General features: G+C 47.1%; 1 protein-coding gene across 4 annotated transcripts in view; it reads left to right on the top strand.

Annotated features, from left to right (window-relative positions):
- SYNJ2 (synaptojanin 2) overlaps positions 1 to 24,229 on the top strand; it is a 115,838-nt gene extending 91,609 nt beyond the window's left edge. For 3 of the 4 annotated variants that reach the window (XM_008007697.3, XM_008007693.3, XM_038001143.2), the window contains 11 exons: positions 1,196 to 1,352; positions 2,724 to 2,841; positions 5,626 to 5,844; positions 5,949 to 6,027; positions 7,937 to 8,105; positions 8,508 to 8,681; positions 11,391 to 11,525; positions 13,463 to 13,575; positions 14,640 to 14,748; positions 18,038 to 18,216; positions 20,697 to 24,229. In XM_008007697.3, coding sequence (XP_008005888.3) covers positions 1,196 to 1,352; positions 2,724 to 2,841; positions 5,626 to 5,844; positions 5,949 to 6,027; positions 7,937 to 8,105; positions 8,508 to 8,681; positions 11,391 to 11,525; positions 13,463 to 13,575; positions 14,640 to 14,748; positions 18,038 to 18,216; positions 20,697 to 21,443 — 2,199 coding nt within the window. In that variant the 3' untranslated portion in view covers positions 21,444 to 24,229. Of the gene's footprint in view, positions 1 to 1,195; positions 1,353 to 2,723; positions 2,842 to 5,625; positions 5,845 to 5,948; positions 6,028 to 7,936; positions 8,106 to 8,507; positions 8,682 to 11,390; positions 11,526 to 13,462; positions 13,576 to 14,639; positions 14,749 to 18,037; positions 18,217 to 18,963; positions 20,152 to 20,696 lie in introns of those variants that run through there. The other variant, XM_073022302.1, reaches the window with a different exon arrangement.
- Positions 24,230 to 24,764: the final 535 nt, after the last annotated feature.

Below are 24,764 nucleotides of genomic sequence, written 5' to 3'. Positions count from 1 at the left end.
TTGTGCCATTGTACTCCAGCTTGGGCGACAAGAGCAAAACTCCGTCTCAAAAAAAAAAAAAAAAAAAAAAGTGTGAGGACAGGGCAGATAAGGTCTCTCCTGAAGCAAGATTTAGATGTTCTTGGAGGTTTACTGTGCCTTCCCACTTCAGCCCCTGCCAGTGTGTGGAGTGCTAAAGGGTTGCCACATGAACAAGTGACCACAACAACCTCCTAAAGCAGGTTTTCCTGTCTTCCTACCACCAACATTCTCACATCCTTTCAGTGATCCCCGAGAGAATGAGGGTGTGTCTGTCCCTTGGTCTTCCCATGGAAGCAAGGCCAATCCAAAGCTAAACAAAGAAAAGAAGGACATGCATAGGGGCTCACGACTGTAATCCCAGCACTTTGAGAGGCCGAGGCGGGAGGATCGGCCTAAGCCCAGGAGTTTACAACCAGCCTGAGAAACACAAGGAGACCTTGTCTCTACAAAAGCTAAAATTAGCCGAGCATGACGGTGAGAGCCTGTGGTCCCAGCTACTTGGGAGGCTGAGGCAGGAGGATCACATGAACCCCAGAGGTTGAGGCTGTAGGGAGCCGTGATTGTGCCACTGCACTCCAGCCTGAGCAAAAGAGCAAGACCTCGAGGAGAGAGAGAGAGGAGAGCTGACTTTCACTCTGTGCTCTGTGTACTTAGCTCATTTAATCAACAAACATGGATGAAGGTCTCAGTGGCTGTGGGCCAGACATCGCACCAGGCATGGGACTGTAAAGATGAGCACCCCTGACCCCTGCCTCAGACCCTGCACTGTCTCCTGGGGGACAGCAAGCAGTGGATAGATCAGACACTGGAGCGGGTAGGGAGATACGAGGGTGGTGTGTCCCTCAGTGGGATGAGCTAAGGATCACTTTTTTGCTAATTAAAAGACACACATATGTCCAGTTTCAGACAGATTTTCAAATGTAATGGAGCTTACATTACATTTTTACGAATAGGGACTTGCAGTGCTGACGAGTTGATGGGTGCAGCACACCAACATGGCATATGTACACATATGTAACAAACCTGCCCGTTGTGCACATGTACCCTAGAACTTAAAGTATAATTAAAAAAAAAAAAAAAAGAATAGGGACTTGCCTTTTTAGTTTTCATTTTTGTATATAACATTCAGGATCTAAAACTAAGGCGGCCTGATGACTTCTTTCTCTCCCAATAGATTTTTAAGGACTTTCATGAAGGAGCCATTAACTTTGGACCCACCTACAAGTATGATGTCGGCTCAGCCGCCTATGATACAAGCGACAAATGCCGCACCCCCGCCTGGACAGACAGGGTGCTGTGGTGGAGAAAGAAACATCCCTTTGATAAAACAGGTGAGGGGGCCATGCCCATTCTAGAGCCGGCAGAGGGTGAGTAAGAAATGCAGTGGAGGGAAAGTCACATTTACCCAGCCCCATGCACTGCTACATAAATCAGTTTCTTCATAACCCCAGATGGCACAAAAGTCATCCCAGACCTTAACCCCTAAGCTTTGGATGTTGTGCTTTCGGGGAGCCTCCCCTTCTGGCCTCTGTCTTTTTTTTTTTTTTTTTTTTTTGAGATGGAGTTTCACTCTTATTGCCCAGGTTGGAGTGCAGTGGCGCAATCTTGGCTTACCACAACCTCCACCTCCTAGGTTCAAGCCATTCTCCTGCCTCAGCCTCCTGAGTAGCTGGGATTACAGGCATGCACCACAGCTAATTTTGTATTTTTAGTAGAGACAGGGTTTCTCCATGTTGGTCAGGCTGGTCTTGAACTCCCGACCTCAGGTGATCTGCCCGTCTCAACCTCCCAAAGTGCTGGGATTACAGGCATGAACCACTGCGCCCGGCCTCCTCTGGCCTCTTTCTAGAGACAGTGAATAGATCTGCTCCTGGCTCTCCCTGCCCCTGCCCCTGCATCACAGCTCCCCCCACCCCGCACCCCCACCTCTTTTTTCGGGGTGGGGAAAGAGTAGGGGAGCATGAGGTTGCCTCCCTGCCTGCCCCCCATGCTCCCCCTCTGTTCTTTATCCAGCCTGTTTTGTTCAGCTGCACTCTTACCTGCTTAAAGCCCTAATTCCAAATTGGACACGAGTAAGACACAGTAAAAATAAGTTAAGTTTTTAAAAATCATTAGTTGTCAAGTATGTTTTCAACAACTGTTGATGCCCAGGTAGGAAGTGAAGTTTATTTAAAGTTAGAATATCTGTAACTAGTACATTAACAACAACAACAAAAAAAAACCTAATTACACATTTCGGGAGAGAATAGCCGGGAAATTGCATCTGTAAAAAGAAAATACAGATTTTCCTTCAGATGAGTTTGTGAACACCTGTGGTGCCCCAGGACTCTGAGAGGCAGGGCCCAGAATGAGTCTGTGTGTTCTCAGCTCCTGAAGCTCTTACTTACTGTACCAATTGCTGCCAACCTCCTGGGATTCCTGGAAGCCCGGCAGCAACACTGTGTCTCGAGCCCACGGTGGGCACGCTGGCGAGGACTGCAGGCATGGTCATGACAGTTTTCAATAATTATATGTGTAGAATGTTTTTAACCAAAGGCCCCAAAGCATCCGAAGCCTGGCTTCAAGGTCGAGCAGTAAGGAGGATGAGTCTGGGACATGGGGTGGTTCGTGGTGTAGGCCTCTATTGTGGAAGTTTCATGATTGCATTCTTGGATATTGACTCGATTCTATATGGATCTCTCGAATGGAACCCCTGCGAGTAGCTGGAGAACTCAACCTTCTAGACAGTGATTTAGATGTTGACACCAAAGTCAGACACACCTGGTCTCCTGGTGCCCTCCAGTATTATGGCCGTGCAGAGCTACAAGCGTCTGATCACAGGTGAGGTCCTCACTTCCATGGTGCTTTCTTCTGTGTTGGGGAAGGCAGCATCTCCCTCTCCACAGGGAAATGCATGCTGTCCCCACAGGGATGTGTGTGCGTGTTTGGGTGCGTTTGTGTTCATACAATACACCAAAGAATAAAGAATGATAGAACAAATATCTGTGGACCCACCACCAAGAATTAATAAATGTTAGCATTTTGTCATTGCTCCATATCATAAATGACATCATTTATGAAAATTTCAAAGATGCAACCTACGTATTTTGTGGCTTTTATATTTTCTTAAATGATGTCGTTATGCAACTTGCTTTTTTGTTACTATTTTTGAGATACAGTCGTGTTGATGTTATAGATCTGGTTCATTCATTTGTAACTGCTGTGTAGTATCCTACTAAATATGTCCATGGAACTTACAACTTACCCATTCACCTCTTGAATATCTCCTCCAGGATTTTATGATTACAAACACCATAGGGTTTTCAAATCTGGGATGCACTACTTTTTTTTTTTTTTTTTTTGAGACAGAGTCTTGCTCTACTGTCCAGGCTGGAGTACAGTGGTGTAATCTCAGCTCACTGCAACCTCCGCTTCCGCTTCCCAGGTTCAAGCAATTCTCCTGCCTCAGCCTCCCAAGTAGCTGAGATTACAGGTGCACACCACCATGCCTGCCTACTTTTTGTATTTTTAGTAGAGATGGGGTTTCACCACGTTGGCCAAGCTGGTCCTGAACCCCTGACCTCAGGTGATCCACCCGCCTTGGCCTCTCAAAGTGCTGGGATTACAGGCGTGAGCCACCACACCTGGCCTTAGGAGGCAGGGCTTTTTAAATGCTCTGTGCATCATGCATTGAGGATAGAGTGGGGGCAGCAGAGGGAGCACCATAGGCACCAGTGCCTGTGCACTGGGATTGCTGCAGAGGAAGACTCACCCTGCAGAACGTCTTTAAAGACAGAGGAGAGAATGGCATTTGAGGGTGTGAAGAGGGAAGAGTTTGATTTTCCCAAGGCTGCTGCCTAAACTCTCATATCAGTTTCAACTTTTACACAGAAAGAAATTAAGAAAAAGAAGGTGGAGAACAGTTGGTCAACAGAAAACCTTTTTTTTTTTTTTTTTTTTTTTTTTTTTGAGACAGAGTCCTCCAGGCTGGAGTGCGGTGGCACAATCTTGGCTCATTGCAATCTCCACCCCCACAGTTCAAGCGATTTTCATGTCTCAGCCTCCCAAGTAGCTGGGATTACAGGCGTGCGTCACCATGCCCGGCTGATTTTTGTATTTTTAGTAGAAATGGTTTTGCCATGTTAGCCAGGATGGTCTCCAACTCCTGGCCTCCAGTGATGTGCCCACGTCGGCCTCCCAAAGTGCTGGGATTACAGCCACCATGCCGACTCTTTAGATAATTCTAAATTCTTTAGATACCTGTTGTTGCAAATACATACCTAGAAGTGAATCTTGAGGAATCTTCAGATGTGTGACATCAAGGTTTGCTAGCTCAATGTATTTTGAAACCTTAATTTAACCAATATTTCTTGAGGGCCCTTACATGCCAGGCCCTGTTGCTGGCCTGGAGAAAAGCAGTGAACAAAACAGATGAGACTATGTTATCATGGAATTTTCTGGACAGGACAAACAGACAATAAACAAACATATGTGCTGTGAAAGAAAAAAAGTAGTGGCAGGAGTCAGGCCAGAGCTGAGCTATTTTCAATCAGGCTATGTAATTTTTGTAATAAAGGATTTTCTGAAAATTTGTAAATAGAGTAATACCCATCCCTATGTCAGAATTACGATAAGGATTGTATTATTTCCTGCTGGACTGTTTTCCTGTTTACGTCATGGATTTTTACATTATTCCTAATGATTGCATAGAGTACTACATGAATGTATCATAACTGTTTCCCCATTAAGAAACAGAGCATTTTTGCCTGGTGCAGTGGCTCATGCCTGTAATCCCAGCACTTTGGGAGGCCGAGGCAGGCGGATCACCTACGGTCAGGAGTTCGAGACCAGCCTAGCCAACATGGCAAAACCCCATCTCTACCAAAAACACAAAAATAAGATGAGTGGTGGCATGCACCTGTAATCCCAGCTACTTGGGAGGCTGAGGCAGGAGAATCACTTGAGCTTGGGAGGCGGAGGTTGCAGTGAGCCGAGGTCGCGCCACCGCACTCCAGCCTGGGCAACAGAGGGAGACTCTCACTCAAAATTTAAAAATAAAGCCTTTCCCTTTTTTTCCCCTCCCATCAACAATGCTGTAAATGATCAACCTCATGCATTAAATATTTGTCTGAATCCCTGGTCATTTCCTTAGAATGAGGTCCAAGAAATGAGATTACTAGATGAAAAGAGATGAACAATTTCGGAACTCTATGTAAAGTGCCAAGCAGCCCTCTGAACAGCTTGCACCCGTGGCAGTGGGCAGATGTCTGCTTCCCCACCTCCTTGGCGGTACTAAGGATCACCATGTCAAAAATCTTTGCTGATGGCTGGTTATTTTCCAAGTACTGGGATATGTCATCAGAGAACCACACTTTATTTTTCCCCTCAAATCGTCTTTAGATAAAAATGCCAAGGTGATACTAAGATTAAGGAAAGATGAAGACTAAAACACGAGGGCAGGGCAGCTAGCCTGCAGATCCACCTGCCGGTGGCCACATTCGCAGGTTGTTGGTGTTGACTGTTTACAGAGAGCCCTGGGGGACAGCAGCTGGGGACTGGAGGCCGGGGGTGTGGACATCTGTCCCAGGCTAACTGTCATCCCTCTTTTATTGCTGTCTAACGCAGACCCGTGCTGGCGATCGTGGAGGTGGAAGTTCAGGAAGTCGATGTGGGTGCTCGGGAGAGAGTTTTCCAGGAAGTATCCTCTTTCCAGGGCCCCCTGGATGCCACTGTTGTAGTCAACCTTCAGTCACCGACCTTAGAAGAGAAAAACGAGTTTCCTGAGGACCTGCGTGCTGAGCTCATGCAGACCTTGGGGAATTATGGGACAATTGTTCTTGTCAGGTAACTGCTCCCCTGGTTGATGTGGGTTCCAGGGGATTTCAGTGAGGATCCGTGAGAGCTGCCAGGTCGTTCTTGGCACTGACTTGGCATATCATTTATTCCAGGATCAACCAAGGGCAGATGCTGGTGACTTTTGCAGACAGTCACTCGGCTCTCAGTGTGCTGGATGTGGACGGTATGAAGGTACGCTGTATTTGACCACACTGTGGAGTGGGATCTGATCAATCCCGGTTTTTACGTGGACATGTCTTCTCCCTCCTCTTGCCCTGACCTGTGCCCAACCTGTGCCGTTTTTGGTTTTCTTTTTTGGCGGGGGTGTGGGACAAGGTCTTGCTCTGTCATTCAGGCTGGAGTGCAGTGATGCAATCACAACTCACTACAGCCTTGAACTGCCAGGCTTACGCGATCCTCCCATCTCAGCCTCTCAAGTAGCTGGGACCACAGGCACGTGCCACCACGCCCAGCTAATCTTTTAAATTTTTTGTAGAGACAGGATCTCACTCTGTAGCCCTGGCTGGAGTGCAGTGGGACAGTCATGGTTCACTGTAACCTCAGCCTCTGGGGCTCCAGTCATTCTCCCACCTCGACCTCCCAACGTGTTGAGATTACAGGCATGAGCTTTCATGCCTGGCTACCAATCTGTCTTTAGGTATAGACACCATATGTGCGAGAGGGAGTTTGGATTCTTCACTCTGCTTCTGAGATGTCTCATGTCTGGCTCTGGCTACTTGCAAAATAGGGAGGAAGGTGGGGAACAGTGGCTTATGCTTATAATCCCAGCACTTGGTGAGGCCGAGGTGGGCAGATCACCCAAGGTCAGGAGATCGAGACCAGCCTGGCCAACATGGCAAAATCCTGTCTCTAGTAAAAATACAAAATTTAGCCCAGCACAGTGGCTTACGCCTGTAATCTCAGCCCTTTGGGAGGCCGAGGCGGGCAGATCATGAGGTCAGGAGTTCGAGACCAGTCTGGCCAACATAGTGAAACCCCATCTCTACTTAAAATACAAAAATTAGCCAGGCATAGTGGCAGGTGCCTGTAATCCCAGCTACTCGGGAGGCTGAGGCAGGAGAATCACTTGAACCCAGGAGGCAGAGGTTGCAGTGAGCTGAGATCACACCATTGCACCCAGCCCAGGTGACAGTGTGAGACTCTGTCTCAAAAAACAAAAAAAAATAGCCAGGCATGGTGGTGTGTGCCTCTAGTCCCAGCTACTCAGGAGGCTGAGGCAGGAGAATCGCTTGAACCCAGGAGGCAGAGGTTGCAGTGAGCCGAGATTGTGCCACTGCATGCCAGCCTGGGTGACAGAGTGAGACTCGGTCTCAAAAAACCAAACAAACAGAATGGGGAAGAAGAACGTCAGTCACTGTGTCTCGCGTTAGAAGGCAGCTCTCCCAGCAGCTGCAGAAGCTTAGCCATTTCAGAGTGTAGTTCTCGCCTAGTCACTTGATCTGTCCATGCTCGCACCGCCATGTGGGAGGCTATTCCAATCTTTGTCTTTAGAGTATGTATTTTGGAATATGCAGCTCATAGATAGTTTCCATTTTTATAGTGTCTTGGCTTTAAATTTGTACCAAATGGGAAGCTGGAGATGACAGTTCAACTTTTTTTTTTTTTTTTTGAGATGGAGTCTTGCTCTGTCACCCAGGCTGGAGTGCAGAGGTGCAATCTCAGCTCCCTACAGCCTCCGCCTCCCAAGTTCAAGCGATTCTCCTGCCTCAGCCTCCCAAGTAGCTGGGACTACAGGCACACACCACCACACCCAGCTAATTTTTGTATTTTTAGTACAGACACGGTTTCACCGTGTTGGTCAGGCTGGTCTCAAACTCCTGACCTCAAGGGATCCACCTGCTTCGGCCTCTCAGAAAGCTGGGATTACAGGTGTGAGCCACTGCACCCGGCCCAGTTCAATTTTTTTTCAACCAGATGTATGAGAGCTATGCTGAGCCTGCCTGAGGTCTGGATCCTTGGTTTTTCACGGCCAAACGTGAAGATTGGCCTCATTGTGTGGGTTTTAGTGAGAAGCATTGTGTGATCAGCAGGAGTGGTCATGATTTTTATTTATTCCTGGGTGGCCGCTCTGCCCTCCCAGGTGAAAGGCAGAGCAGTGAAGATTAGACCGAAGACGAAGGACTGGCTGAAAGGTTTGCGAGAGGAGATCATTCGGAAACGAGACAGCATGGCGCCCGTGTCTCCCACTGCCAACTCCTGTTTGCTGGAGGAAAACTTTGACTTCACAAGTTTGGACTATGAATCAGAAGGTTAGTGACCCTGCAGGGAAGGACAGGCAAGTCATTCTTCAAGCAACAGGCCTGAGCTTTTAAGGACACCTTCTAAAGCCTCCCTTGCAGAAGTGACAGAGGACACGTGCAGGGCAAGCCATCTGTCCCATGTGATGAGCCATGTTTGTATGTGTGGACGATGCATGCCGTGCTACCTGGGACCGGAGGCGTCTAAACTTAGGCTACAAACTGGCTTTGAGGATGTCAGGGCTGTGGGCATACCAAAGGAGCTGGGGTACCATCCCTGCTGGCGCCCTGGCCCTGGGCTGTGTGGCAGGGTGCAGGTGTCCTGACAGGAGCTGAACCAGTCCCACTGGTGAAAGACAGAGCCTTTCCCCGTCATTGTTTTCACCCAAACTGTGATTCATTTCCTTCTCCCAGGGGATATTCTTGAAGATGATGAAGACTATTTGGTGGATGAACTCAGTCAGCCTGGAGTCTCGGACAGTGAACTTGGGGGAGACGACCTCTCTGATGTCCCTGGCCCCACAGCACTGGCTCCTCCCAGCAAGTCACCTGCTCTCGCCAAAAAGAAGCAGCATCCAACGTACAAAGGTAGCCCGACCCTTCTTTTCTCAGGAGCGTCTGCCACGGAGTCAGCTCAGGACAGATTTTTCTTTTTCTCTTGGTGCTCTGGCACTATGTGATAGCAAGTATGCAGGTCCCAGGAGATACCTAAACCAGGCAGGCCAAGCGAGGGGTAGGGACTGAGCCCTGCAGAGGTAGCCAGCTCCAACACCCTGATTTCCTCTAGTTAATTTTTTTTTTACAATAACTTGTACCCCCCATAACACACCAGATTCAAGATAATTCCTGTTTCCTCTGGATATTCAAATGGCCACGGTTCTGAACTGGTTTTATATTTGTGATTATTTCCTGCTCCCAACAAAATTCTTCTGATTCGGCCAGGTGCAGTGGCTCACGCCTGTAATCCCAGCACTTCGGGAGGCCGAGATGGGCGGATCGCTTAAGATCAGGAGTTCAAGACCAGCCTGGCCAACATGATGAAACCCCGTCTCTACTAAAAATATTTTTTAAAAATTAGCAGGGCATGGTGGCGCGCATGCCTGTAATCCCAGCTACTCAGGAGGCTGAGGCAGGAGAATAGCTTGAACTAGGGAGGCAGAGGTTGCAATGATCCAAGATCGCCCCACTGCACTCCAGCTTGGATGACAAAGTGAGACTCCTTCTCAAAACAACAACAACAAAAAACTTCTGATTCAATCCCAGTAGAGACATATTCCATATCTATGTCCTGAGTTGGTGGCGTATGGTCACATTCATGTAATATCATATTGTTATACAGTCATGTTATATGGTCACATCATTGTATCATTTTAGACTTGAGAGGCCCTGAAAGGTCACATTAATTGAACCACACACCCCTAGATTAAACAATATAATTTTTTTCTTTTCCCTTTTTTTTTTTTTTTTTTTTTTTTTTGAGACAGTGTCTCACTCTGTCTCCCAGGCTGGAGCACAGTGATACGATCTCAGCTCACTGCAACCTCCACCTCCCAGGCTCAAGCGATCCTCTCACCTCAGCCTCCCAAGTGGCTGGGACTACAGGGATGCACCACCATGTCCGGATAAGTTTTTTGCATTTTTTGTGGAGATGGGGTGTCACTATGTTGCCCAAGCTGGTCTCAAACTCCTGGGCTCAAGTGACCCTCCTACCTGGGCCTCCCAAAGTGCTGGGATTTACAGGCCTGAGCCACTGCACCTGGCCAATAACTGTTCTGAGTAACTTTTAAAGCCCACTAATGTTACATGGCTGGCAGGTCGGGTAGTTCATATTTCAGTGTCAGCTCTGTTGATGCTGTTCCATTCATCGCCAGGCGTGCCTCTAGTTGTCAGTCACTGAGCCCCGAGTTGGAGGACAGCTCTAACCAGCAGGTGCAGGAGCTTAGCCATGCATTGGGCCCCTTGAGCTGGGGCTGAGAGCAGAGAACAGGGCTGAAAGTGGATTAAGGCACAGCTCAGGGAGGGTACTTTGCCAGGAGAGGTGTGAAGACCTCCAAGCCCCTTTGCCCGTATGCTGGTCCCCATACTGATCAATACCTTGCCTATAATACCGAACCATCAGGAGCTTTTAAACTTATGGATTTTTGAGCCCTGCCAGAGAGATCTGGATTTGGCAGGAGTGGGGTGGGACCCTGGAAGCCTGGCATGTCACCAGGCTTTCCAGGTGGTTTGGACGCACAGCCAGGTTTGGGGACTTCTGCCCAAAACCGAAGCAGCAGCCTTCGCCAAGGCATCGCGGTGGTTCTTTACGTTGCTCCTGCCGCGGGCTTCTGCCCTGGAACTGAAGTGGCTGGAGGGATGTGTTCTTCCCATAAGAAGGACCTTTTTCTCGGGAGTGACCGTCACGCAGGCAGCCTCTGGAGCCAGCGCAGGTGTGAGCACAGATAGTCCTTTACATGAAGAAACTAATAGAGCAACCCGGGACACGTGGGTGGCTTTGCTACCTGGTGGGCATTGAGAGGGTCTTCCCCTGATGCTGTGGGGTGTTCAGTAATTCCCATTTGTAGGAGAAATCCTGCCTTTGCCCAGTTCCAGTCTCCAGGACACATGGGGTGGAGCTGCTGGATACAAGGAGTAGGGTGTCTGAGTCAAAGTAAAATGGAGAGGCCCATGCTTCAGGGGAGCCCTAGGGCTGCTGATTTGATCTGTAATGAAGCAGGAGCTGTGCCTTCTCAAGATCTCTCAGCCTCTTGGAAGGTGCGTGCAGGGCAGATCAAGATGGCAGAACCTTGGGAGTGGCCAGCCATGGGCCCACAGGGTTTGGGATTTGATGAGTGAGCAAGATTCCTGGTGCTAGGCACTGGCCATGGCACGCCAGGCTGCTCTGCTGCCAGAGCAGGGAGAACACCCTCAGCTTCCTCAGCCGGTGTATTCTAGAGGGAGGAATTGAAAATGTCTTCCTGTGGTTAGGTGACTCTTCAGGGGCTGTGGTTTGCAACTGTCTCCTCCACTCCGCGCAAGTCTTGTTATTTCACAAGAAAACACGCTTTCAAATAGCTCAATGTCTCAAGTCTGAGAAGCACACATTGTCTATGGTTCACTGCATGTTCCAAGCAGGCACTGGGTGCCCTCCCTGCCCCTGCCCCTTGCCAGCAGACAGGGGTGCCCGTTTCTGGACAGAGCCTTCAGCTGTCCTGCAGCAGGTCCCCCTGCACAGTCAGCCTCCTGTGCTCAGACCTGTGTCTGACACGCTCACATGTGGAACAGACCGTTGTACTCACACCCCGCCATGTCCTTCAGATGACGCGGACCTGGTGGAGCTCAAGCAGGAGCTGGAAGCCGTCGGGGAGTTCCGCCACCGTTCTCCGAGCAGGTCTCTGTCGGTCCCCAACCGGCCTCGGCCACCTCACCCCCCGCAGAGACCCCCCCCTCCAAGTAAGACTCTGCTTGCTTTCAGCTCCCTGGATGGCTGCCAGGAATAACTGCGCATTCCCTGCTACTGAAAACACGGCTCAGAATCCATTTCTCCCCCGCCTTCGGGTCCCCACAGGACTTCCTCCTCCTCGGGCTCCTTTTTGTTGTAAATCCAGGACATGTTTGACATCACGGCTGGTTGTGTTTCTCATGGCACATTAAACGGCTCCTTTCCAAAGCTGCTCTTCACCCTGGAGCTGTGCTTCTGCTTCAAGCTGCTCTCCCTCGGCAGCTTTAGAGGGTGCAGAAGGGGGGCAGCAGCTGTGGGGGGGACGTGAGCTTCGCAGTCAGACATCTCTCCTCAGCGGCTGCTCAGTCCTCCCTCTGCTTATGAGGAATCTGGTAAACCCAGGTCCCCGCCTGGAGGTGACCCAGTCACCCCTCTGCGCTCCCAGGCCTCCTGTTCCCCGGGCTCAGAACAAGCTCCCCCTTAGCCTGGATCTAGGAGCATTTTCTTCTGGTTCCTCGAACAATGCTTTGCCCATCCAGCCCTCCCTGATAACCTGAAAGCAAAGCTGTGATGTGCTTTTGATCCACTTCCATTTTACCACCACTGTTTACTTCTCCCTCCCCAAAAATGTGATGACCAGACTTAGATCTTCCTAAGCCGTTACTTCAGAATTGGGCTTATCGTGGCTGACGTCACAGTAGTAACCAATGGCAAGCCACAAGCCCGGATATAAAATAAAAATAGCCTAAAAATAAAATGTATAAGTCATGTATTATTATGGAAATTTTAGAGATAATTACAAAGAAGAACAAAATTTTAAAATTCACTTGATGACCTACAGATAATAGTTGTTACAAAAGACTTCTTTTTCCAATTACATGTATCCGTAGCAACATATCTTTTTTTTTTTTTTTTTTTTTTACAAAATTGGCCAGGCGCGGTGGCTCAAGCCTGTAATCCCAGCACTTTGGGAGGCCAAGGCGGGCAGATCATGAGGTCAGGAGATCGAGACCATCCTGGCTAACACGGTGAAACCCCGTCTCTACTAAAAATACAAAAAATTAGCCGGGCGTGGTTGTGGGCGCCTGTTGTCCCAGCTACTGGGGAGGCTGAGGCAGGAGAATGGTGTGAACCCAGGAGGCGGAGCTTGCAGTGAGCCGAGATCGCGCCACTGCACTTCAGCCTGGGCGACAGAGCAAGACTCCGTCTCAAAAAAAAAGAAAAAAAAAATACCCATTTTCTCTGGTCAGTTGTCTTTTATTTAATGGGGTTATAGTTTCTGTGTCATTAAGTGTTCTAAAACATTTGTTAATGGCTGCGAGTATATTTTAACAGTTTATTCCCCTGCTTTGCAATTTTTTTTTTTTTTTTTGAGATAGGCTCATTCTGTCCCCCGGGCTGGAGTGCAGTGGTGCAATCTCACAGCTCACTGAAGCCTTGACCTCTCTGGTTCAAGCAATCGTCCTGCCTCAGCCTGCCAAGTAGCTAGGACTATAGGCGCATGCCATCAGGCTTGGCTATTTTTATTCATTTATTTATTTATTTTGTAGAGACAGTTTCACCATGTTGCCCAGGCTGGGGTTTTTGAAATATTTTTTCCCCACAAACTATTTTAAAACTCTGGTCCTAGTAACAGTGTTTGGAACCATTTCAAAATCGATTGGTTTTTATATCAGATCTGAATCCCCCAAGATGTTAAAGTTTGCATTCTAGTAATGCTTCTCCAGATCATCTACATCAATAGGCACACATGTGTGGAATCAAGTGAGAAACTCCACAGAGAGTCACGGAAGGCTCTGTGGGTGCCCGAAGTGCCGAGTGAGTATTCGGACCTCACCGTGTCTGTGGTCTGCTGGGACATCCGCTTCGTCTAGTCGGGCTCCTGGCAGCTGATTGGAAAGTTGTGCCTTCACTGAGATTGAGACTCTGCCCTCATTGGTTTTTACAGCCGGTTTAATGGTGAAAAAGTCGGCTTCAGATGCGTCCATCTCCTCTGGCACCCGTGGGCAGTATTCAATTTTGCAGACCGCAAGACTTCTGCCAGGAGCACCTCAGCAACCAGTGAGTTCTTCTGCATACATTTCAAACCTACGGGTTTTGTCCCCAGGATAGTGTGAGGTCTCTCCTCTCAATGAATATGTAGATTTATGTGTCTTTAACCCTCTACCTGCTCACCGTCTCATCTCCAAACCCCATGACCCTTCCTCACAGGTCCTCCATAGGGCTTTTAAATGGTTGTATGTAGTGTTCTAGAGAAAATCACTTGAAAAATCCCAAATATCCCTGGTTTCTAGACTCATCCATTTCTCTCTCTTCCCATTCTTGCCTCTGCCCTTGGTGTACGGACAGAGCATTGCTTGGTAGAAGGGAAAATGGGAGAAACTCAGGTTGTCATCCTGGGAAAATGATGATCATTCTGGAGTCAAGTTGGTTGAGAGAAGAGGCTAAAAGGAGACGTAAATAATGAAGTTGGGGAAAACAGTAGGAAGAGTAACAGCCATAGAGGACTGTGGAGGTGCAGGGTTCCAGAGGGTCCCATGAGCTGCTGGGGAAGAGAGCAGGTGAAGGCGGGGGAGTAGAGGGGAAACCGGGTGCCGGGGGGAAACTGCTATGACCAGGATGCCTCTGGGGTGCTGGGCCTGGTCAGGTGCTTGTGCAGCCCCAGCAGGTGCGGGGGTGACTGGAGGCTAGTGGTTTACTAGTGAAAATAGGTCATTAAGGCACACCAGATGCTGGATGAAAAAGTAGAAAAAACACTTTTAAGGAAATACATATCTGGAAGCTATTTTAATAACTCAGCCGGACCGTGGAAAGAGTGGCCTCTGATTTTGCTTTCTGACTTTCACCTGGTTATTGAAATAAAGATAGAAGATGGTCTGTCCATATACAAAAATCTGTAACCACCCGGCTTTGGAGACCAGGGTCATCAGGTCTACGTAGTGTGGCACTCTTGGAAAGAGAGTGCTCTGGGGAAGAGAGGATTGCAGCGTGTGGTGGAGGCTAGAGTTTGTATGGTCAGCATCGTCTGGTGGAGCCCTGCGCAGACGCATAGGTAGCAAATACGTCCCATGAGGCTATCTTCCTGCCTGTGCTGATACTCTGCTCTTCCTCATTGTGTCCTCAAGCCCAAGGCTCGGACTGGAATAAGTAAACCTTATAATGTCAAGCAGATCAAAACCACCAATGCCCAGGAGGCAGAAGCAGCAATCCGGTGTCTCCTGGAAGCCAGAGGAGGTAGGTGCTCTCCTGGGGACAGGGGAAAAACCGATTCTTCTTTTCTTTTCATCTCCCCACTAAAAATGGTCTAGAAACAAAAATAACTTTTTATTCTTCTGGAGGCAATCTAAATGAAAGCATCCTTTAGCAACATTTTATGTAAATCTATACTAAGATTGATTGTCCATTTAAAATTGTATTTTCGAAATTCAGTATGTATATAAAAATCATCCCAGGGCTATTAAGCAGCATCTAAAGGAGAGACTGAAATAAACCAAAATGAGTTTTTAAAAAGGTGAATGCTGCCTGCACGAAGTCATTCTGCCAGCTTTATAAAACAGAGACAGTTATGGTGTATGTCCTAATTTCAGGCACAAAATCTACCTTTTAAATCACTGGCAAGTGGAAATAAAGTTTTTAGTGTCAGGCAGGGACTTCTTTCCCACCACACTGTTTTTTGTTGCTGTTACTTAACTTAAACCATGTTAGTCAACTTGGGCTCTCCCCGGCTTCATTCATAATCACTGGTAATGTACACTTTTAGTTTTGGCCTTGGCTTTGTTCCAGAATCTCCTTTGGCAAGAGGAGAGTGTGCCCTTTTTGGGAGTGGTTTTTTTTTTTTTTTTTTTTTGAGACTGAGTTTCATGCTTTCACCTGGGCTGGAGTGCAGTGGCACAATCCCAGGTCACTGCAACCTCTGCCTCCCAGGTTCAAGCAATTCTCCTGCCTCAGCCTCCCGAGCAGCTGGGACTACAGGTGCGCACCACCATGCCGAACTAATTTTTGTATTTTCAGTAGAAACATGGTTTCACCATGTTGACCAGGCTGGTCTTAAACTCCCAACCTCAGGTGATTCACCCACCTTGGCCTCCCAAAGTGCTGGGATTACAGGTCTGAGCCACCACGCCCGGCTGAGTGTGTGCTTTGAGAAGGTGTAAGCAATCACCATTGCCTAATTTGCTTTTAGTCAGCATGTTTAACTTCTTTGAAATTCTCAAATAATATTTAAGGGGGCATGAGTTAAAAGGTTGAGAACTACTATTGTAGAATGATACTGCCACAATGGTTTCTTTTTTTCATTTTAGAAAAATAACTAAAACTAGGCCGGGCATGGTGGCTCACACCTGTAATCCCAGCACTTTGGGAGGCCGAGGCGGTCACATCACGAGGTCAGGAGATCGAGACCATCCTGGCTAACACGGTCTCTATTAAAAATACAAAATAACCCCGTCTCTATTAAAAATACAAAAAATTAGCCAGGCGTGGTGGCGGGCACCTGTAGTCCCAGCTACTCAGGAGGCTGAGGCAGGAGAATGATGAGAACCCAGGAGGCAGAGCTTGCAGTGAGCCGAGATCACCCCATCGCACTCCAGCCTGGGCGCCAGAGCGAGACTCTGTCTCAAAAAAAAAAAAGAAAAGAAAAGAAAAATAACTAAAACTATGAATATAACAACCCAAGTGTCCATCAGCTGATAAATGGATAAACAAAATGTCCATCCAGTCAATGGAATATTGTTCAGCGATTAAAAAAAAGAATGGAGCTGGGCGCAGAGGCTCACGCCTGTAATCCCAGCACTTTGGGAGGCCGAGGCGGTCGCATCACGAGGTCAGGAGATTGAGACCATCCTGGCTAACACAGTGAAATCCCGTCTCTACCAAAAATACAAAAAATATTAGCCGGGCGTGGTGGCGGCGCCTGTAGTCCCAGCTACTCGGGAGGCTGAGGCAGGAGAATGGCGTGAACCCGGGAGGCGGAGCTTGCAGTGAGCCGAGATCGCGCCATTGCACTCCAGCCTGGGCGACAGAGCGAGACTCCGTCTCAAAAAAAAAAAAAAAAAAAGAATGGGGCCTGATACCTACTACCTCATGGGTGGACCTTGAAGAGATTATACTATGTGAAAGAAAGAAAAAAAAGCCACATAGTGTACCATCCCCTTTTTATGAAATGGCCGCAGCAGGCAAATTCATGAGGTCAGAAAGTTCTTCGTGCTTTCCAGGGACTGGAAGGAGGCCTGGGTGGGGAGTGGCTGCTGACGGGTGTGGGGTTTCTTTTTTGTGTGATGAAAATGTTCTGGAGTTAGATAGTGGCACAACTTTGTGAATATACTAAAAACCAGTGAATGGTACACTTAGAAAGGGTGAATTTCACAGTATGTGAATTATATGACAATAAAGCTGTTTTAAAAAAAAATGCTAGAGATGTAGATGTTAGGAGAGGTTTGAAATCTACCTACAGTCCCAGCTTAACACTCTCTTAGTCATGGACCCACTGAGATTTTTTTTTTTTTTTTTTTTTTTTTTTGAGACGGAGTCTCGCTCTGTCGCCCAGGCTGGAGTGCAGTGGCCGGATCTCAGCTCACTGCAAGCTCCGCCTCCCGGGTTCACGCCATTCTCCTGCCTCAGCCTCCCGAGTAGCTGGGACTACAGGCGCCCGCCACCTCGCCCGGCTAGTTTTTTGTATTTTTTAGTAGAGACAGGGTTTCACCGTGTTAGCCAGGATGGTCTCGATCTCCTGACCTCGTGATGCGACCGCCTTGGCCTCCCAAAGTGCTGGGATTACAGGCTTGAGCCACCGCGCCCAGCCTGAGATTTTTATACGTTTGGATCATCTACCCTGAGAAATGTAAGTACACATGAGACTTTGCATATGATCTCAGGGTCTCACTGGTCCTCATCCAGACTATCCACAGACCCCAGATCACCATCCCTGCTAGGAAGGTGAGCGTGAAAACCTGGGGCTGCTTGGTGCAGTGGCTCACGCCTATAATCCCAGAACTTTGGGAGGCCAGGGTGGGAGGACTGTTTGAGTCCAGGAGTTGGAGACAAGTCTGGGCAACAGAGTGAGACCCTGTCTCGACAAAAATTTTAAAATTAGTTGGGCGTGATGGTTCCCACCAATAGTCCCAGCTACTTAGGAGGCTGAGGTAAGTAGATTGCGTGAGCCCAGGAGTTCCAGCAACATAATGAGACCTCATCTCTACTAAAAATTTTTAAAGATCAGCTGGGCGTGACAGTGTTCACCTGTAATCCCAGCTACTCGGGAGGCTGAAGTGGGAGAATGGCTGGAGACTGGGAGGTTGAGACTGCAGTGAGCCATGATCATGCCACTGCACTCCAGCCTGGGTGACAGAGCGAGAGCCCATCTTAAAAAAGAAAAAAGAAAAAATGCTGGGACTGAACCTAGCTGGTTACTCCTAAAATACATTGAATTAGTAAATGACCCTAAGGATGTAGACTGTCTAAAGATGAAATCATACAGTGAATTGCCTTGTCCTTTACACTTCAGCCCTGTGGTTTAATGTTTCAGGCACCTCAGAAGAAGCCCTAAGTGCCATGGCCCCGAAGGCCCCCGAAGCATCGTCTGAACCAGAGCCCACACCGGGGGCGGCCAAACCAGAGACCCCACAGGTGCCCCCACTCCTGCCCCGTCGACCCCCACCCAGAGTTCCTGCCATCAAGAAGCCAACCTTGAGAAGGACAGGAAAGGTAAAAGCCTGGTAACATAAAACCTCTTACTCCTAAGTTGCTCACATGTCTCGATAGATAAGAATTGTGGCCTGTAATCCCAGCACTTTGGGAAGCTGAAGTGAGCGGATTACGAGGTCAGGAGTTCGAGACCAGTCTGACCAACATGGTGAAACCCTGTCTCTACTAAAAATAGAAAAATTAGCTGGGTGTGGTAGTGCACACCTGTAATCCCAGCTACTCAGGAGGCTGAGACAGGAGAATCACTTGAACCCGGGAGGCCGAAGTTGCAGTGAGCCAAGATCGCGCCACTGCATTCCAGCCTGGGCGACAGAGTGAGACTCCATCTCAAAAAAAAAAAAAAAAAAAAGAATTTCCCTATGGACAGCCTCATGTTCATGAGTCCTAGACACAGGCGTGTCTTTGGGGAAAGGTTTGCCAACTGCTTCCTCCCTCATATCCTACTGTGTCTTGGCTCTGGCTGAGAAGAACGAGGAGTCCACTGTCTCGCAGATTGTCAGTGTGACGAGAACAGCTTGGAGGCATTATGCTTCCTAAGTGTTCTGAGTCCCCAGAGGGAACCACGGTGGGATGCTTTTCCCCACGTGTTCTGGTACCGCCTATTTGCATGTGGTCTGTGTTGTGTGCACATGGTTTCAAGGCATTAGAAAAACAGTAACCGATTCCCAGATTCGCCATGTGCACATGCTCTCGTGTGGCCTCAGTCTACGAGAGGATCCACAGCTTTTCTTGCCACTTTTCTTGCAGATTGTTTTTTGCTCTCGCTCTCAAGCTTCTCAGCCTTGCTTACTGCTTCAAAGACATGAGTTTGTAAGGACAGTAGCAGCCCAAAGACTGGCATCTGTAGACACATCTGGATCTTCCGTTTGATCTCAGTGTTCTAGTAACGGACCCTCGGTAATCCCTTCCTGGTCATCACAGCACGATGCTGCTTCCCTCCTAGAGAGTGTGAGGGGGCTTCGGCTTCATTCTTGACAGCGCTTGCTTTGTATTTCCTGGGTTGCTCTTCTGTCCTACATTGGCTCATTGCCATCCATCCCTTGTCCATGCCTCCTTACAAAGTGAACCTTTTTCCTCCGCCTTTTCCCCGTTCAGATGCTCCTCGACTTAAAATGGGGTGATGTCCCAATAAACCCATCGTAAGTTGAAAAATATCGTGTCAAAACTGCATCTAATACACCTACCAAACGTCGTAGTCTCGCTGATCTTGAACATGCTCAGAACACACACATTAGCCTACAGCTGGGCAAAACAAAAACAAAAACATTCAACACAGCCTATTTTATAATAATGAAAAGAAAAGATCAAACTTCAAAATTCAAAGTATGCTTTCTATGGAACGTTAGCACTTGCACACTAGGGTAAAGTGGAAAATCCTCGGTGGAACCATTGTTAAGTCGGGGACCACCTGCTTTGTCTTTTCTTGTAAAAGCCAGGAGCAGAAATGGATTCATTTTCCCAGCCTGCTGCACAGGAGTTAAAGTAAAAGGCTGTTGGAAAAGCGACTTTCTTTTTTTTTAGTTTGTTTTCTAAAGAACCTAAAGAAACACTGAAACGCCAATGTTTAGTCTACTGATCACCTTTTCTGTACAAAAGCTTCATTTTGCCTGTGCAGTTGTTTTCTTTGTGATAGATTTGAACCAGAACCAAGGCAGTGTCAAGGTTTCCATTTTTTACCAATATTTAAGTATAAAAGATTCGAGGAGCCAGGCACAGTGGCTCACGCCTGTAATCCCAGCACTTTGGGAGGCTAAGGCAGGCAGATCACCTGAGGTCAGGAGTTCGAGACCACCCTGACCAACATGGTGAAACCCCGTCTCTACTAAAAATACAAAAATTAGTCAGGCATGGTGGCGGGCACCTGTAATCCCAGCCACTTGGGAGGCTGAGGCAGGAGAATCGCTTGAACCTGGGAGGCAGAGGTTGCAGTGAACTGAGATTGCACCATTGCACTCCAGCCTGGGGAACAGGGCGAGACTCCTTGTCAAAAAAAAAAAAAAAAAAAAAAAAAAAAAAAAAAAAATTCAAGGAGAAAGTATATCCATTAGTCCTTCAATCAGCTTAGTGTTGTAACACAAGTTACTTCACCCTAGCATGGTACAGACCATGAATCAGCCCAGGTTGCATCTTCAAAGAGTGTTTTCAGAGAGGTTTGCTTTCAATAAAGGAAGAGCATAACCCCATTTCCTAAAGTGACAAAGAAAAGTTTCTCCGATTATTTACTGTGGCCCTGGTTTTAAAATTTCCACTCATTTTCATTGGACCTGCTGGTGTGACCTGATACATGTGTGTTTCTCCTGTGCTTTTTCTTTTCCTCACCTGGTGACATTTCTGGCACCCCACACATTCTCAAATCTCGAATTTGCTAGAATGTCAGCTTGGTCTCATCTCTGTTCTCTGCTGACCACTCAGTGTTCTCTGATCCTCAGCTGCCCAGGTGTTGGCTTCTTATTTACACTCTTTGTCCCACCTTTTCTCAGCCCCTGTCACCGGAAGAACAGTTTGAGCAACAGACTGTCCATTTTACAATCGGGCCCCCGGAGACAAGCCTTGAGGCCCCTCCTCTCGCGACAGTCCCTCAAGTCCCTCCTGTTCCCAAACCAAGAACATTTCAGCCTGGGAAAGCTGCAGAGAGGCCAAGCCATGGAAAGCCGGCGTCGGACGAAGCCCCACCTGTGGCAGGAGCCTCCGTGCCGCCACCTCTGGAGGCACCATCTCTTGTGCCCAAGGTCCCCCCGAGGAGGAAGAAGTCGGCCCCCGCAGCCTTCCACCTGCAGGTCCTGCAGAGCAACAGCCAGCTCCTCCAGGGCCTCACTTACAACAGCAGCGACAGCCCCTCTGGGCACCCGCCTGCTGTGGGCGCCGTTCTCCCACAAGGGGACTTACTCAGCACTTCATCTGCTACAAGCCCCAACAGCGATGGCACCAAAGCGATGAAGCCAGAGGCAGCCCCTCTTCTTGGTGATTATCAGGACCCCTTCTGGAACCTTCTTCACCACCCTAAACTGTTGAATAACACTTGGCTTTCTAAGAGCTCAGACCCTTTGGACTCAGGGACCAGGAGCCCTGAAAGGGATCCCATAGACCCAGTGTCAGTTGGCGCTTCAGCTGTGAAGGCGGAGCTGCCACCAGATCATGAACACAAAACCTTGGGTCACTGGGTGACAATCAGTGACCAAGACAAGAGGACAGCACTGCAGGTGTTTGACCCACTGGCAAAAACATGACTGAGCGGCTTTGAAGGGCGCCTTCCTGTAGAATGCATACCTTCCTCTAGGCCTCGCTCCACCAGAAGAGACACGTATTTAAAGGCACACTGGCCAAAACATTTGTGCATCTGTCACTCTTGTGTCGTTTACAAAAATCGTGTCTCTTATTCAGTAAGATGGTTAGTCAGCCACCAAAATATCTTTCACTCAAGACTTGTACATCTGAAGTTTCCTCTTCAAAGAGTGGGAACCTTCCTGTTAAATTTGGTGTATGGATTTTAAGAAAGGAATCTAGCGGATGAGGCCCAAGAAGTTCTCATTGAGTTTTTAAATGGTTGTTCAGTTCATGTTGTACGTGGTGGGGATTTGTCTTTTGTTTTATTTGTATTTTACAGAGTTGGTATAACATTGTGGGGAGCCACCTGATGTATAAAGTAAGGATTAGAGAAAGAGGTCATTGGGACCATTAATAGCTGTCCTGGCCCACTTAAACAAGGTTACAAAAAATCAGAGTCAACCTAATGACTAGAGAGAACATTCCCATGAGCCTTCATGTTTAACTGTGTACATGTGCATTAAGCTTGATGATGGGTGAATCCCGGGGGAGCTGGGGTCATACACCGCTTTGCCTTTAAAGCATATATCATTAGCTTAACCTTGTTTTAAACTAGCTGAAGCCTCCTGTGCCGTGTCTTAGACATTGCATCCCCTTTCAATTACTATAATCCTGAGCCGTGGTGTGCTACTGGAACCAATTTTTATCCACCATCTAGTCCTTATTAAATGAAACCTCACAGATCCTTTTTTCCACTGATTTTCCATGTATACCACATAAAAGCACACAGTGTGAAAACTCGTGCTGACACATGATATTGATTCTCATTGTTAGAATATGGAGAGTGTTTCAACCGCGTCTGTCCAGCTGGAGCTTCAGGATGGAAAGTGTGATGTGTCCCTGCATATAAGAATCCCCAGGCCATTGTTTCTGGGTTTGCTTGTCTATATGTTTATTAGGTTTATTTTTTGCCTATACATTTTTCCCACGTTTCCAACAGCACTTCTCACCTATTCAATAACTGATAAAGACATTACCATAGTGCTTTACATTTTTAACATAATGTTACAAGGTCTAGAATACATTTGGAGCAGATACCGTGTTTTTGCTATTTAATAAGTTCACTAGTGAAATCTTACTGTACCACCTGTCATATCTGGGAGCCTGGTACAGAGGCTTGTACAGCCGTGATCAAGTGTCATCCCTCACATGACTGGGGAATATCTGTCCTAAACACTGACCGCTAGGATGGTAAGGATCATCTTGCCTGGGCTATGCCACGCTCTTGTTACCAATTAGACATCTGAAATTTCAGAATTAGTTTTCATTGTCACTATCAAGATATATTGCAGATTACTTAAATCTGGCCATCAAAACAAAAGTTACAACACGTATCTCTCTTCATCTGAAAACTAATACCTGGAAAAGGATAACAGAAAAAGGAATCCGTGACCCACAGAGTTAGACAGATAAGATGCATAGTTAACCAGTCATAAAAGGCGGTGTTTAAGTGATCAGGATTCCTTTAGTGGCAGTTACATGCTTTATATGACTTTTACCTCCATAACAAACACAAGAAATAAACAGAATGGTCCTTAACAGAGTCTGGGGGAGAGAGCAAGATGGATTGCTTGGAGAAGCTGGTTTGCCAAGATACACATCGCTATTAACAGGCAGAGTCATAAATGAAATGAAGAATTCATTCAAATGCTTTTTTCCCTATAACCTCTTTTCTCACCAAAAAGGAGGTAAATTTGAAAACAGATAAATGTAACAACCAGTCAAAGAAGCAGGGGAAAAGTAAGCTCCTCCAAAGTTGCTTGCAGTGCTGGAAATAGATCTCATTTTTAGGTTTTCTCCTTGTTCCAGATAGCACATAAATGGGACAGAGAATAAAATTTCTGCTAAAATAGGTGCTCATTTCCTAAGTAGCTCCTCAGAGTCTGACCGTACGTAAAAACACACAGAATTGTGTTGACTTGGGGAGGTGAATCACAAAGAAGTTACAAGGAGTTTAAGAGTTAAATGTTATTTGATCATGACTGTCAAATTTAGTAAACAACATAGATTGGATTTGGAGTTGGTAGTAGGTATAGTTCTCATACCAGAATTCTCTTTAAAAAAAAAAAAGGACAATTAGAGTTGCCTTATTTATTTTTAAAATCAATGCTTACTACCTGGTAGGATTCCCAGGTCAGCAGCAGAGTTGATTAAATAATCTTGACAATGAGCAGCTGCCATCTTGGGGACTTCATTCTGTGGTTTAAGTATTTCATCCTTGATGCTACCATCCAGGGTTGCTTGTTGTGACCTTGTAGCTTATTTCGTTCCTGCTGTTCTCTAACGTGATGCAGTTCATGCAGACTGGTTTAGGTACTTCACAACTCACCATTGTCTCTCTGACCCCAAGCCTAGTCCCTTTTACATCACCATCTTCTCAGATTTCTTGCCTATTCTTAAAATATGTTTTGGTTAATGATTGACTTAGGACGTCAGCTCAAGCAATTCCTGTAACAGTTTAAAGTTGTTGAAGTTCAAGGCACATAATAAAATTCTCTCTGATGTGTAAGTATAAACAAAGTACTGTATCAAAGCGTTTGCTTTATAATGAAGTCATTTCATTGGGAAGGAAAGCTGCAAAGACTATTGGGGGACTAGTGATTAATAAAATCCTGTAATATTTTTTGAAGTGAAAATTTGTACTGAAGTTGTACGTAATACCTATTAAATGTTTTTGTCTTTTTTTTAATTGGGTTTATTTCTTTTCAGATATGAAGAGAACCTTAGAATATCTTTGGCTACCCTTCTGTTCTGGATCAAATGCAATTACTAGTTATTTAGTTATTCCTCTTGAGGTTGGGGTTTTATTTTTTTTTGAGACAGAGTCTCACTCTGTCTCCTATGCTGGAGTGCAGTGGTGCGATCTTGCTCACTGCAACCTCTGCCTCCCAGGTTCAACCTCTGCCTCAGTCTCCCTGGTAGCTGGGCTTACAGGCATGTCCTACCATGCCTGGCTAATTTTTTGTATTTTTAGTAGAGACAGGGTTTCACCATACTGGCCAGGCTGGTCTCAAACTCCTGACCTCGTGATCTGCCTACCTCGGCCTCCCCAAGTGCTGGGATTACAGGCGTGAGCCACTGTGCCTGACCAGTTCATTTTTTTAAAACCATCAAATTAAGTTCAAAAAACAGAAAAGTAATCATTTTGTTAAGAATTTATGATTTGAACGCTGCTAGCAGGGTTACTGTCATAACATATAATAATTTTATGCTACATTATCTAC

This window comes from Chlorocebus sabaeus, chromosome 13, assembly GCF_047675955.1.
Source record: "Chlorocebus sabaeus isolate Y175 chromosome 13, mChlSab1.0.hap1, whole genome shotgun sequence".
Taxonomy (NCBI): domain Eukaryota; kingdom Metazoa; phylum Chordata; class Mammalia; order Primates; family Cercopithecidae; genus Chlorocebus; species Chlorocebus sabaeus.
The sequence above is the reverse complement of the archived record's forward strand: the minus strand, read 5'-3'. Positions and strand labels throughout refer to the sequence as shown.